This window comes from Globicephala melas, chromosome 5 (assembly GCF_963455315.2).
Source record: "Globicephala melas chromosome 5, mGloMel1.2, whole genome shotgun sequence".
Lineage (NCBI taxonomy): Eukaryota > Metazoa > Chordata > Mammalia > Artiodactyla > Delphinidae > Globicephala > Globicephala melas.
This window is the reverse complement of record NC_083318.1, coordinates 25,633,489-25,648,537: the sequence shown is the minus strand read 5'-3', so window position 1 is coordinate 25,648,537 and position 15,049 is coordinate 25,633,489. Positions and strand designations below refer to the sequence as shown.

General features: G+C 34.9%; 1 protein-coding gene across 1 annotated transcript in view; it reads right to left on the bottom strand.

Annotated features, from left to right (window-relative positions):
• Positions 1 to 1,536: 1,536 nt before the first annotated feature.
• The window catches only part of LOC115857188 (bifunctional heparan sulfate N-deacetylase/N-sulfotransferase 4), a 287,117-nt gene continuing 273,604 nt past the window's right edge, over positions 1,537 to 15,049 (bottom strand). Inside the window, exon 14 of the mRNA XM_030863980.2 lies at positions 1,537 to 4,766. Within this exon, the coding sequence (XP_030719840.2) occupies positions 4,647 to 4,766 (120 nt within the window). The 3' untranslated portion in view covers positions 1,537 to 4,646. The remainder of the gene's footprint in view (positions 4,767 to 15,049) is intronic.

The window sequence follows — 15,049 nt, the reverse complement described above, 5'->3', positions numbered from 1 at the left end:
CACCTCTTCAGTATTGGGAGTTGTGTGTTTGGCATCCCCTGATAACTGTAGGCCAAGAATTCAGCTCTCATCATTGAGGTGAATAGGAGGTGATCAAAAACAAGCAGATGAAGAGAATAGAGATTAGAGCTGTGCTGTCCAACATAGAAACCTCTAGCCCCATGTAGCTATCAAGCACTTGGAATGTGGCAAGTCCAAAATTGTTATGTGCTATACGGGTGAAATACAAATTAGATTTTGAAGGTTCAGTATGACCACAAGGGTATAAAAATCTCATTAATAATTTTTTAATTGATTTCATGTTGAAATAATATTTTAGACATATTGTATTAAATAAAATATGAGAAACAGTAAAATGTTTTTGAATGGAAATTAACTATATAAATGTCTTATTGGGGGCCTGAAATACCAGACATTTGCAATGAAAAATGCAACAAAAATAATATTTGGTAATAATAAATATAATAGGAAGCAATATATTATATAATAGAGTGCTTCATTTGTGGAAAGGAGATCTTATCACAAGAGGTGAAGTTGGAAATAAAGACTCGTAGAGAATTCAGATAAATTTTCTTGTAATTTTTAACTATCTAGTATCTTTAAGCATTGATTTGTTATTACATGTATCTCTTCATTAAATTTTATGACTTTCCTTTGAGGGAGTTGTACCTCTAGACCTGATATTCCTGATAGAGGATCTGTTGGGTTACAAAAAATTTGAAGAGAGAGATATAAAGAGAAGATAAGGGGAAGATATTCTACTAGATAAACTGAGGATTAAGTAGGTAGGAGGAAAGGGACAAAGAGACTTCAATAGAAGGGACTGAGCTGGAATGATTTTTCTCTGAATGTTGATCAGAACAATAGCAGGGAGTCATGCGAAATTTATTTTTGAATGATGATGGTGAAGACAGTTTCTCATTTTAACCAAATACAGTTAATTATATGTTTAAGATATATATGTTTTATTATTAAAGGGAATAGAAAAACATATTCTTGTCTGATGAAAAAAGAGATAGTGGTTTGAATATTATACGTTATTTCTGTAACAAACATGTTCCAGCATAACCACATTAGGCAATGGGCTAAGTTGTCTAAATATATTCTCATTTAATGTTTACAGTGACCCAATGAGTAATACTTTATTGTCTCTATTTTACAAAAAAGGAAACTGTGACTCAGGGAAGTTCCACAAATTGTCCGAGGTCACATAGCTTGCCTGAGGCAGAACTGGGATGTGAACCCAGATACCCAAAGTCCCCTCTCATAATTTCCTGGTTACACTTGTTATATGTTTGGAATTTAGGGAACATGTATAGAGCGAACCAAGTCAAAGGGAAGGAAATAGATTCACCTATGGGTGAAAACCTTGGATTTTAGAGGAGAAACAACATTACTCTAGTGGCCATACCAGCAGTAATATTTATTCTGAAGAAGTGAGAACCGAAGATATGTTATGCATGTACTACATCAGTTATTTAACAATTTCAGTAAAAGCAGAGTTCTCTTTATGTTCTCCCCACCCACTTCACTGGCTCACACAAGAAAATATTCATTTGCATATATATACATATACTGAACAAACATATGTACCTATGGCCAAGCTGTGTTCCTACAGTTGAAGTAAAATCCTATATGCAAGACTCTTTGATTTTTTTCTTTTTGAACTCATTGGCCAGCATTGTTTTTGAGGGACCTCCATCAAGCAAATGGTTAATATCTAGCCACCAAAAGCAGACTTGTAAGATATTATTCAAGTGTAAATTGTTTGCATAATTAAAAATAAATCGACACTCATGGTAAGCAGGTCACTTTATATCATATTAAAACAGTGAGATAGAAGAACAAAAACTCCATTAGGTATATGTGAACGGGTTTGTTGAAATCAAGGCAAATAAAATCTCTTATTGGATGAAGAACTATCTTTTTTGTAGAAAAAAAATAGTGTTAGAAGGAGTATAAATTTTTCTCACTAGCATTCTTCATTGTTGCTTATTTAATTGTTTTGAGGCCATTGTTAAACACCAACAAAATTTGTTTTTGTATGAGATTTGTAATATAATTTTTAGAGGCTGGTATTTGAAAAGCATATATTAATATATCTTGATATAGGGTTATAACAAATATTGTTCCTTACCTTTATTAATGTAATCAATGATTATATTTGTAAGTTAGGCAGTTGGAATAAAGAAAAAGAAGGAAAGAGGAGAAATATTGGCTTGTTTAAAGGTTTTAGGAAGTTCTTTAAAATTTTTAAAAGTATGTCATTCAAGACCATGAAAGATAATTTATTTAGAGTTAAACTATTACCTATGCTAAATATTGAGTCAATAGTTCTGAAGTAGCCAGTGGGTAAAAATTGGGAAAACCAAGATATTCTTAAAACTAAGATATTTTCCAGATTTATTATAATCTTCTCATAGCCCAGAGTCCCTTTAAGTAGTTTACTGTAAGAGATGAATTACATAATTAAAATTTGTTTTGTTGTCTTCACTGTCAATCTTAGTTAGAAAAATGTGCATACTGATTGAAATGAACCAGGGAAGAAAAGACTAGTTGAATTTGTGGGAATTTTGCTCCCAGCTATTTGTAGGTAGGTGAATGATACTGTATACATTATTTAGAAAAAATAAGAAAATGCAGAAAATTAGTTACATTTAAAAAAATCTGGTGATTAGGTAGACTTTGAATTATATGAATTTTACTCAATATGAAAAGTATCTCCCCTCTTTTCTACAAATATCTCTTTTTTCCCACTTGGGAAAAAAAATGTTAATCTCTACTTCATGAAAGAAAAAATTAGAATGTAACTGGAGGAAACTAGTGAACAAATAAATCAAAAGTTAGAGTTCTAAATACACAATTCTTACGATTTTAGTGTGCTTTAATGGAATGCTATCAAGCACATGCTCACCTAAGTAACAATAAGGTGGAGAAACTGAGTCTCACACTGAACAAAGAACAGCAAAAGCAACAGTTTTGTGATTTGTATCAATTCATACCCAAGAAAAATCTTAACATTTTCTGAAAAAGATCAAGAGCCTTTAGATGCAGTGGGAAAACAACAGAAAAACAAACATCTTAATGAAGTATAGATCCAAAGGTGAATCCTGTTTCTTGATTCTCTTTTAGATCATACTTGAATTGTTTGCTTAAAACCACAAACAACAAATAAACAGAAACGATGATCTTCAGTTTCCTTTGAAGACACTGAATTATGTCAAGCATAACTGCTCAAATTATAGGAGAAAGTAATATTATTTACAGCCTATAGAAAAATTACTCTGGAGGAAGGATGGATTGATAGGTAATGCTACCAAAGCCACTTTGATTTACTGCTCTGCTGAAATTTTACATTCATGTATCACAGAAAAGATTAACAAACCTTTAACATACCTTCATTGACAAATGAGACAAAAATCCTCCAAATGGGAGAGTAACCTATAACTCTAAGACAGGAAGAGCATCACTTCTTCTCTAGAAATTAATTTTTGGATGGCATGGATGAGAAATATGGTTTAATTTAGAGAATTCATGGTGTTTAAAGAGGTAAGCTTTAGATTACATTTCTTCTGTTAAATAGGCATTAAAAACATAATATTCTGCATTAGTATACATACTGACACATATAAAAGTCCATGCTTTAAACGATTGACATGTACTACATAAAAGGCACAAGTGCCTCTCTCTACCTGTAAACACATACTGGTATTTTCATTCCATGTCTTATCAATAAAGTTTTTTTCTTCTGTGGATAGTGAAAAAATATATAAATACTACATTATTGTCAAGGTGGAAATACCTAGATTAATAGTATGGTAAGATTTTTACCCATGGAAAGATGGCCTTACACACAGTAGTTAATATTATGCAAAGTATGCACTTTCTCATTCATTTTCCCCCCAAATCTCTGATAGCCGCTGTTGGAACCATAAATGCAAAATTCACTGAGAATGGCATGCTTGCCAGATAAAATACTATTGTCAGTGAATATGGAAATTTTCAGATAGTCTCCTCCTATAAGAGGAAAACAGACCAAAAATGTGGAAGGTTACAACTTTGCAACTTCTTTAGCAAGTCAAAGAAATTCATAAAGAGGAATAACAGGGGAAAACATGTGTGGGCTAAATATAATAGGTAATAACTGCTCAAAATAAGAGCATAGGATTATACTTATAATTTCATAACAAAATCAAAATTGTTTTTAAATTAGCAAGGGAAAATGTAAGCCCTTAATTCAGATATTGGGTTACTACTAGCCTCATTTACAGATATCTCAGTCCTTATCTTTTCCTCAAGATTCTAATTTGTCTCTTGCATATAATCAGTGTTCTCAGTCAAACAGTTTCTGAAACCTTATGGTCAACAGAGGAACTGGGCTGTGTTATGATCCCCACATTGGAAACCGGGTAATGCCACAAAACCCCACATTATTTCTCAAAAGTCACACAGGGATTGATGCTAGTAATTGCCAATGAGTGCATATATAACAGTTTTCATTTTATGAAAAAGATAGAAGGAGATTTATTCACACGATCCTCTGTTGACAGTCACAAGTGCATTAAGGGGATAAAAGATGGGGGGTTTGTTTTTCTGTTTCATAGTAAAAGTCAGTATCTTGGGAGCCTTGGTTCTTCTCTCCAGTGCTATCTCACTTTTTGTAGCTCCTGTCTCAGCCATGATGGGAGAGGCTGCCCCAGTCTGTGTAGCAGTTTGGACAGTTCCACATTATGATCTCGGTAGTAATTAGAGAGGAAGGTTCTAGACTGAAAAGTGAAAAGAAAAAGAAGGCAAAGGAAGCTATTAGTTCATTAAATGAGATTGCGCACATTTTTTAAGAAATTCTACTACACTTGGACCGGCTGTAAAATAGGTATTTCTTTGTATTTTTCTGCAGATATCACTCATTTTTGCCATTAGAAAATATTTGGCGGAAGTATAGCTGGAAAATAAAAATGGGTCCAGGTATAACTTACGTGCCTTATACAACCACTAAAACACCAATTTATTAAGGGATTGCTGAAGTCTATGTAGGGAGAAAAGTTGCTAAGAAGTATATAATACTAAAGAAGAATGAGGTACGTAGGGACCAGATGTGGTACCAAATCTACAGAAAAAACATCTGTTTTTTAAATTGGTCACTTTATGTAAAATTGGGTAATAGCATAAAGATGAAAAATGAACATAATCACAAAACCTGAATTTCATGATTAAAGAAATAACTTGCAATTTATAAAATGTTTTCTATATTTATTCAGGACTAAAACAGTTTTTTTGAAAAATCATTAAGCATTTCTTCTTCAAAGATATTATAAGGTCTCATCATAGAGATCACTATAATGATCTTTCCTGTGATTCTTATATTCCTAACCAAGCTGGAGTGATGGGCCATTTTTAGATGAATGGTTTAAAAAAGGATTATCAGATACATCTGTGGTTTTAGTTTGTTTTATTTCTGGAAGACAGAAAATTTATAATTGGTCTTTCTCTGTGGATGTCACTTACCTCATATTAGAACCCAATGAACATAGTTCTGTGTCTCTTTGATAAAATAGTAGAGATGAACATTTTTCCTGTGAAAATATAGGCAGCAATGGCCCACGTATCGGCTTCCATCTGGTCAAAGTTACACCATCTCTCTTAAGCCCTCCCAATATTTTAGCACAAATGAGTCTCTTCCTAAAACTCCCTTAGCCACTTTTGTGTGTACTGTGGAAATGGACTTAACATAACCACATTTTGTCTTGCACCATTAACCAGGAATTTCGTTACATTTCTACCCTTAAACCAGATTGTAAACACTTCAAATTCTGGATAAGATTTTTATAGAAGTAGTGGAATTTTACATTGATTTCTTGGTAGATTAAAGTGATTTTTGAAGGCCTTTTGAAATTATTGAGTTCAAAGGTATAGTTTGAGGACCTTCTGGTTCTTCTATATCCATAGTAATACCTAATATCTTCCATCCTCCTTTTGCCCACCTTGTCTTAGGAGAGATACTCATTATATCTGCTCAGTTGATTGCTAAGTGGTTTCCCAATCCTAGTCTATCTCCTCATACTATAACTTTTATTGAAAGATTTTTTTTCCCCTGCCTTTTTGTAGTTTCACATTGTTTTGTGTATCTTATTATAAACAAGTGACTGTAACTAACTTATCCTCCTATAATAAATCTGGGCTCATAACTGTTTTATCCTGTATCCTATTTGTGATATTGTGATTCATAATAAGAAATATGAAGTTGATCATTGGCCCCATTTCTGGCACAGAGCTTCTAAAACCCTTGGAATTTCCTAAGTGAGATAGTGATAAAGGTATATTTTGTTATGTTGATGAGGTGGCTTATGGAACCCACCTAAGAATGGAGGCTGGTGGCATGGGGAACCAACCTTGTGGTTAAAAGGTTGGAACTTTTTATTTTTAAATTTTTTATACAGCAGGTTCTTATTATTCATCAGTTTTATACACATCAGTGTATACATGTCAATCCCAATCGCCCAATTCATCACACCACCATCCCCACACCCCATAGGGCTTTCCCCCCTTGGTGTCCATACACTTGTTCTCTACAACTGTGTCTCAACTTCTGCCCTGCAAACCGGTTCATCTGTACCATTTTTCTAGGTTCCACATACATGCGTTAATACACGATATTTATTTTTCTCTTTCTGACTTACTTCACTCTGTATGACAGTCTCTAGATCCATCCACGTCTTAATGAATGACCCAATTTCGTTCCTTTTTATGGCTGAGTAATATTCCATTGTATACATGTACCACAACTTCTTTATCCATTCGTCTGTCGATGGGCATTTAGGTTGCTTCCATGATCTGGCTATTGTAAATAGTGCTGCAATGAATATTGGGGGTGCACGTGTCTTTTTGAATTATGGTTTTCTCTGGGTATATGCCCAGTAGTGGGATTGCTGGTTCATATGGTAATTCTATTTTTAGTTTTTTAAGGAACCTCAATACTGTTCTCCATAGTGGCTGTATCAATGTACATTCCCACCAACAGTGCAAGAGGGTTCCCTTTTCTCCACACCCTCTCCAGCATTTGTTGTTTGTAGATTTTCTGATGATGCCCATTCTAACTGGTGTGAGGTGATACCTCATTGTAGTTTTGATTTGCATTTCTCTAATAGTGATGTTGAGCAGCTCTTCATGTGCCTCTTGGCCATCTGTATGTCCTCTTTGCAGAAATGTCTATTCAGGTCTTCTGCCCATTTTTGGATTGGGTTGTTTGTTCTTTAATATTGATGAGCTGTTTATATAGTTAGGAGATTAACCCTTTGTCCGTTGATTCATTTGCAAATATTTTCTCCCATTCGGAGGGTTGTCTTTTTGTCTTGTTTGTAGTTTCCTTTGCTGTGTAAAAGCTTTTAAGTTTCATTTGGTCCCATTTGTATATTTTTGTTTTTATTTCCATTACTCTAGGAGGTAGGTCAAAAAAGATCTTGCTGTGATTTATGTCAAAGAGTGTTCTTCCTATGTTTTCCTCTAAGAGTTTTATAGTGTCCAGACTTACATTTAGGTCTCGAATCCATTTTGAATTTATTTTTGTGTATGGTGTTAGGGAGTGTTCTAATTTCATTCTTTTACATGTAGCTGTCCAGTTTTCCTAGCACCACTTATTGAAGAGGCTGTCTTTTCTCCATTGTATATCTTTGCCTCCTTTGTCATAGATTAGTTGACCATAGGTGCATGGGTTTATCTCTGGGCTTTCTATCTTGTTCCATTAATATATGTTTCTGTTTTTGTGCCAGTACCGTACTGTCTTGATTACTGTAGCTTTGTAGTATAGTCTGAAGTCAGGGAGTCTCATTCCTCCAGCTCCATTTTTTTCCCTCAAGACTGCTTTGGCTATTCGGGGTCTTTTGTGTCTCCATACAAATTTTAAGATTTTTTTGTTCTAGTTCCGTAAGAAATGTCATTGGTAATTTGATAGGGATTGCCTTGAATCTGTAGATTGCTTTGGGTAGTATAGTCATTTTTACAATATTGATTCTTCCAATCTAAGAACATGGTATATCTCTCCATCTGTTGGTATCATCTTTAACTTCTTTAATCAGTGTCTTATAATTTTCTGCATACAGGTCTTTTGTCTCCTTAGGTAGGTTTATTCCTAGGTATTTTATTCTTCTTGTTGCAGTGGTAAATGGGAGTGTTTCCTTAATTTCTCTTTCAGATTTTTCATCATAATGATAGGAATGCAAGAGATTTCTGTGCATTAATTTTGTATCCTGCAACTTAACCAAATTCATTGATTAGGCTCTAGTAGTTTTCTGGTGGCATCTTTAAGATTCTCTATGTATAGTATCATGTCATCTGCAAACAGTGACAGGTTTACTTCTTCTTTTCCAATGTGTATTCCTTTTATTTCTTTTTCTTTTCTGATTGCCGTGGCTAGGACTTCCAAGACTATGTTGAACAATAGTGGTGAGAGTGGACATCCTTGTGTTTTTCCTGATCTTAGAGGAAACGCTTTCAGTTTTTCACCATTGAGAATGATGTTTGCTGTGGGTTTGTCATATATGGCCTTTATTATGTTGAGGTAGGTTCCCTCTATGCCCACTTTCTGGAGAGTTTTTTTATCATAAATGGGTGTTGAATTTTGTCAAAAGCTTTTTCTGCATCTATTGAGATGATCATATAGTTTTTATTCTTCAATTTGTTAATATGGTGTATTACATTGATTGATTTGTATATATTGAAGAATCCTTGCATCCCTGGGATAAATCCCACTTGATCATGGTGTATGATCCTTTTAATGTGTTGTTGGATTCTGTTTGCTAGTATTTTGTTGAGAATTTTTGCATCTATATTCATCAGTGATATTGGTCTGTAATTTTCTTTTTTGTAGTATCTTTGTCTGGTTTTGGTATCAGGGTGATGGTGGCCTCATAGAATGAGTTTGGAAGTGTTCCTTCCTCTGCAATTTTTTGGAAGAGTTTGAGAAGGATGGGTGTTAGCTCTTCTCTAAGTGTTTGATAGAATTCACCTGTGAAGCCATCTGGTCCTGGACTTTTGTTTGCTGGAAGATTTTTAATCACAGTTTCAATTTCATTCCTTGTGATTCATCTGTTCATATTTTCTATTTCTTCCTGGTTCAGTCTTGGAAGGTTATACCTTTCTAAGGATGTGTCCATTTCTTCCAGGTTGTCCATTTTACTGGCATAGAGTTGCTTGTAGTAGTCTCTTAGGATGCTTTGTATTTCTGTGGTGTCTGTTTAACTTCTCCTTTTTCATATCTAATTTTATTGATTTGAGTCCTCTCCCTCTTTTTCTTGATGAGTCTGGCTAATGGTTTATCAATTTTGTTTATCTTCTCAAAGAACCAGCTTTTAGTTTTATTGATCTTTGCTATTGTTTTCTTTGTTTCTATTTCATTTATTTCTGCTCTGATATTTATGATTTCTTTCCTTCTGCTAACTTTGGGTTTTGTTTGTTCTTCTTTCTCTAGTTCCTTTAGGTGTAAGGTTAGATTGTTTATTTGAGATTTTTCTTGTTGCTTGAGGTAGGCTTGTATAGCTATAAACGTCCCTCTTAGAACTGCTTTTGCTGCATCCCATAGGATTTGGATTGTCGTGTTTTCATGTCATTTTTTTCTAGGTATTTTTTGATTTCCTCTTTGATTTCCTCAGTGATCTCTTGGTTATTTAGTAACGTATTGCTTAGTCCATGTGTTTGTGTTTTTTATATTTTTTCCCTGTAACATTTCTAATCTCACAGCATTGTGGTCAGAAAAGGTGCTTGATGTGATTTCAGTTTTCTTAAATTTACTGAGGCTTGATTTGTGACCCAAGATGTGATCTATCCTGGAGAATGTTCCGTGCGCACTTGAGAAGATAGTGTAATGTGCTGTTTCTGGATGGAATATCCTATAAATCTATGTGGTCTATTGTGTCATTTAAAGCTTGTGTTTCCTTATTTATTTTCATTTTGGATGATCTGTCCATTGGTGTAAGTGAGGTGTTAAAGTCCCCCACTATTATTGTGTTACTGTTGATTTCCTCTTTTACAGCTGTTAGCAGTTGCCTTATGTATTGAGGTGCTCCTATGTTGGGAGCGTATATATTTATAATTGTTATATCTTCCTCTTGGATTGATTCCTTGATCATTATGTAGTGTCCTTCCTTGTCTCTTGTGACATTCTTTATTTTAAAGTCTATTTTATCTGATATGAGTATAGCTACTCCAGCTTTCTTTTGATTTCCATTTGCATGGAATATCTTTTTCCATCCCCTCACTTTCAGTCTGTATGTGTCCCTAGATCTGAAGTGGGTCTCTTGTAGACTTGTTTTTGTATCCATTCAGCAAGCCTGTGTCTTTTGGTTGGAGCATTTAAACCATTCACGTTTAAGGTAATTATCGATATGTATGTTCCTGTGAACCATTTTCTTAATTGTTTTGGGTTTTTTTTTTTTAACATCTTTATTGGGGTATAATTGCTTTACAATGGTGTGTTAGTTTCTGCTTTATAACAAAGTGAATCAGTTATACATATATATATATGTTCCCATATGTCTTCCTTCTTGCGTCACCCTCCCTATCCCACCCCTCCAGGCTGTCACAAAGCACCGAGCCAATATCCCTGTGCCATGCGGCTACTTCCCACTAGCTATCTACCTTACTACGTTTGTTAGTGTGTATATGTCCATGACTCTCTCTCGCCCTGTCACAGCTCACCCTTCCCCCTCCCCATAACCTCAAGTCCGTTCTCTACTAGGTCTGCGTCTTTATTCCTGCCTTACCCCTAGGTTCTTCATGACATTTTATTTTCTTAAATTCCATATATATGTGTTAGCATACAGTGTTTGTCTTTTTCTTTCTGACTTACTTCACTCTGTATGACAGACTCTAGGTCTATCCACCTCATTACAAATAGCTCAAGTTCGTTTCTTTTTATGGCTGAGTAATATTCCATTGTATATATGTGCCACATCTTCTTTATCCATTCATCCAATGATGGACACTTAGGTTGTTTCCATCTCCAGGCCACTGTAAATAGAGCTGCAATGAACATTTTGGTACATGACTCTTTTTGAATTTTGGTTTTCTCAGGGTATATGCCCAGTAGTGGGATTGCTGGGTCATATGGTAGTTCTATTTGTAGATTTTTAAGGAACCTCCATACTGTTCTCCACAGTGGCTGAACCAATTCACACTCCCACCAGCAGTGCAAGAGTGTTCCCTTTTCTCCACACCCTCTCCAGCATTTATTGTTTCTAGATTTTTGATGATGGCCATTCTGACTGGTGTGAGATGATATCTTGTGGTTTTGATTTGCATTTCTCTAATGATTAATGATGTTGAGCATTCTTTCATGTGTTTGTTGGCAGTCTGTATATCTTCTTTGGAGAAATGTCTATTTAGGTCTTCTGCCCATTTTTGGATTGGGTTGTTTGTTTTTTTGATATTGAGCTGCATGAGCTGCTTATAAATTTTGGAGATTAATCCTTTGTCAGTTGCTTCATTTGCAAATATTTTCTCCCATTCTGAGGGTTGTCTTTTGGTCTTCTTTATGGTTTCCTTTGCTGTGCAAAAGCTTTGAAGTTTCATTAGGTCCCATTTGTTTATTTTTGTTTTTATTTCCATTACTCTAGGAGGTGGGTTAGAAAGGATCTTGCTGTGATTTATGTCATAGAGTGTTCTGCCTATGTTTTCCTCTAAGAGTTTGATAGTTTCTGGCCTTACATTTAGGTCTTTAATCCATTTTGAGCTTATTTTTGTGTATGGTGTTAGGGAGTGATCTAATCTCATACTTTTACATGTACCTGTCCAGTTTTCCCAGCACCACTTATTGAAGAGACTGTCCTTTCTCCACTGTAAACTCCTGCCACCTTTATCAAAGATAAGGTGTCCATATGTGTGTGGGTTTATCTCTGGGCTTTCTATCCTGTTCCATTGATCTATCTTTCTGTTTTTGTGCCAGTACCACACTGTCTTGATCACTGTAGCTTTGTAGTATAGTCTGAAGTCAGGGAGCCTGATTCCTCCAGCTCCTTTTTTCGTTCTCAAGATTGCTTTGGCTATTTGGGGTCTTTTGTGTTTCCATACAAATTGTGAAATTTTTTGTTCTAGTTCTGTGAAAAATGCCAGTGGTAGTTTTATAGGGATTGCATTGAATATTTAGATTGCTTTGGGTAGTAGAGTCATTTTCACAATGTTGATTCTTCCAATCCAAGAACATGGTATATCTCTCCATCTATTTGTATCATCTTTAATTTCTTTCATCAGTGTCTTATAATTTTCTGCATACAGGTCTTTTGTCTCCTTAGGTAGGTTTATTCCTAGATATTTTATTCTTTTTGTTGCAATGGTAAATGGGAGTGTTTTCTTGATTTCACTATCATATTTTTCATCATTAGTATATAGGAATGCCAGAGATTTCTGTGCATTAATTTTCTATCCTGCCACTTTACCAAATTCATTGATTAGCTCTAGTAGTTTTCTGGTAGCATCTTTAGGATTCTCTATGTATAGGATCATGTCATCTGCAAACAGTGACAGCTTTACTTCTTCTTTTCCGATTTGGATTCCTTTTATTTCCTTTTCTTCTCTGATTGCTGTGGCTAAAACTTCCAAAACTATGTTGAATAAGAGTGGTGAGAGTGGGCAACCTTGTCTTGTTCCTGATCTTAATGGAAATGGTTTCAGTTTTTCACCATTGAGGATGATGTTGGCTGTGGGCTTGTCATATATGGCCTTTATTATGTTGAGGAAAGTTCCTTCTATGCCTACTTTCTGCAGGGTTTTTATCATAAATGGGTGTTGAATTTTGTCAAAAGCTTTCTCTGCATCTATTCAGATGATCATATGGTTTTTCTCCTTCAATTTGTTAATATGGTTTATCACATTGATTGATTTGTGTATATTGAAGAATCCTTGCATTCCTGGAATAAACCCCACTTGATCATGGTGTATGATCCTTTTAATGTGCTGTTGGATTCTGTTTGCTAGTATTTTGTTGAGGATTTTTGCATCTATGTTCATCAGTGATATTGGCCTGTAGTTTTCTTTCTTTGTGACATCCTTGTCTGGTTTTGGTATCAAGGTGATGGTGGCCTTGTAGAAGGAATTTGGGAGTGTTCCTCCCTCTGCTATATTTTGGAAGAGTTTGAGAAGGATAGGTGTTAGCTCTTCTCTAAATGTTTGATAGAATTCGCCTGTGAAGCCATTTGGTCCTGGGCTTTTGTTTGTTGGAAGATTTTTAATCACAGTTTCAATTTCAGTGCTTGTGATTGGTCTGTTCATTTTTTCTATTTCTTCCTGATTCAGTCTTGGCAGGTTGTGCATTTCTAAGAATTTGTCCATTTCTTCCAGGTTGTCCATTTTATTGGCATAGAGTTTCTTGTAGTAATCTCTCATGATCTTTTTTATTTCTGCAGCGTCAGTTGTTACCTCTCCTTTTTCATTTCTAATTCTATTGATTTGAGTCTTCTCCCTTTTTTTCTTGATGAGTCTGGCTAATGGTTTATCAATTTTGTTTATCTTCTCAAAGAACCAGCTTTTGGTTTTATTTATCTTTGCTATTGTTTCCTTCATTTCTTTTTCATTTATTTCTGATCTGATTTTTATGATTTCTTTCCTTCTGGTAGCTTTGCGGTTTTCTTGTTCTTCTTTCTCTAATTGCTTGAGGTGCAAGGTTAGGTTGTTCATTCGAGATGTTTCCTGCTTCTTAAGGTGGGCTTGTATTGCTATAAACTTCCCTCTTAGACCTGCTTTTGCTGCATCCCATAGGTTTTGGGTCATTGTGTCTCCATTGTCATTTTTTTCTAGGTATTTTTTTATTTCCTCTTTGATTTCTTCAGTGATCACTTCATTATTAAGTAGTGTATTGTTTAGCCTCCATGTGTTTGTATTTTTTACAGATCTTTTCCTGTAATTGATATCTAGTCTCATGGCGTTGTGGTCAGAAAAGATACTTGATACAATTTCAATTTTCTTAAATTTACCAAGGCTTGATTTGTGACCCAAGATATGATCTATCCTGGAGAATGTTCCATGAGCACTTGAGAAAAATGTGTATTCTGTTGTTTTTGGATGGAGTGTCCTATAAATATCAATTAAGTCCATCTTGTTTAATGTATCATTTAAAGTTTGTGTTTCCTTATTTATTTTCATTTTGGATGATCTGTCCATGGGTGAAAGTGGGGTGTTTAAGTCCCCTACTATGAATGTGTTACTGTCGATTTCCCCTTTTATGGCTGTTAGTATTTGCCTTATGTATTGAGGTGCTCCTATGTTGGGTGCATAAATATTTACAATTGTTATATCTTCTTCTTGGATCGATCCCTTGATCATTATGTAGTGTCCTTCTTTGTCTCTTTTAATAGTCCTTATTTTAAAGTCTATTTTTTCTGATATGAGAATTGCTACTCCAGCTTTCTTTTGGTTTCCATTTGCATGGAATATCTTTTTCCATCCCCTTACTTTCAGTCTGTATGTGTCTGTAGGTCTGAAGTGGGTCTCTTGTAGACAGCATATATAAGGGTCTTGTTTTTGTATCCATGCAGCTAATCTGTGTCTTTTGGTGGGAGCATTTAGTCCATTTACATTTAAGGTAATTATCGATATGTATATTCCTATTCCCATTTTCTAAATTGTTTTGAGTTCGTTATTATAGGTCTTTTCCTTCTCTTGTGTTTCTTGCCTAGAGAAGATCCTTTAGCATTTGTTGTAAAGCTGGTTTGGTGGTGCTGAACTCTCAGCTTTTGCTTTTCTGTAAAGGTTTTAATTTCTCCATCAAATCTGAATGAGATCCTTGCTGGGTAGAGTAATCTTGGCTGCAGGTTTTTCTCCTTCATCACTTTCAGTATGTCCTGCCACTCCCTTCTGTCTTGTAGGGTTTCTGCTGAGAGATCAGCTGTTAACCTTATGGGGATTCCCTTATGTGTTATTTGTTGTTTTTCCCTTGCTGCTTTTAATATGCTTTCTTTGTATTTAATTTTTGACAGTTTGATTAATATGTGTCTTGGCGTATTTCTCCTTGTATTTATCCTGTATGGGACTCTCTGTGCTTCCTGGACTTGATTAACTATTTCCT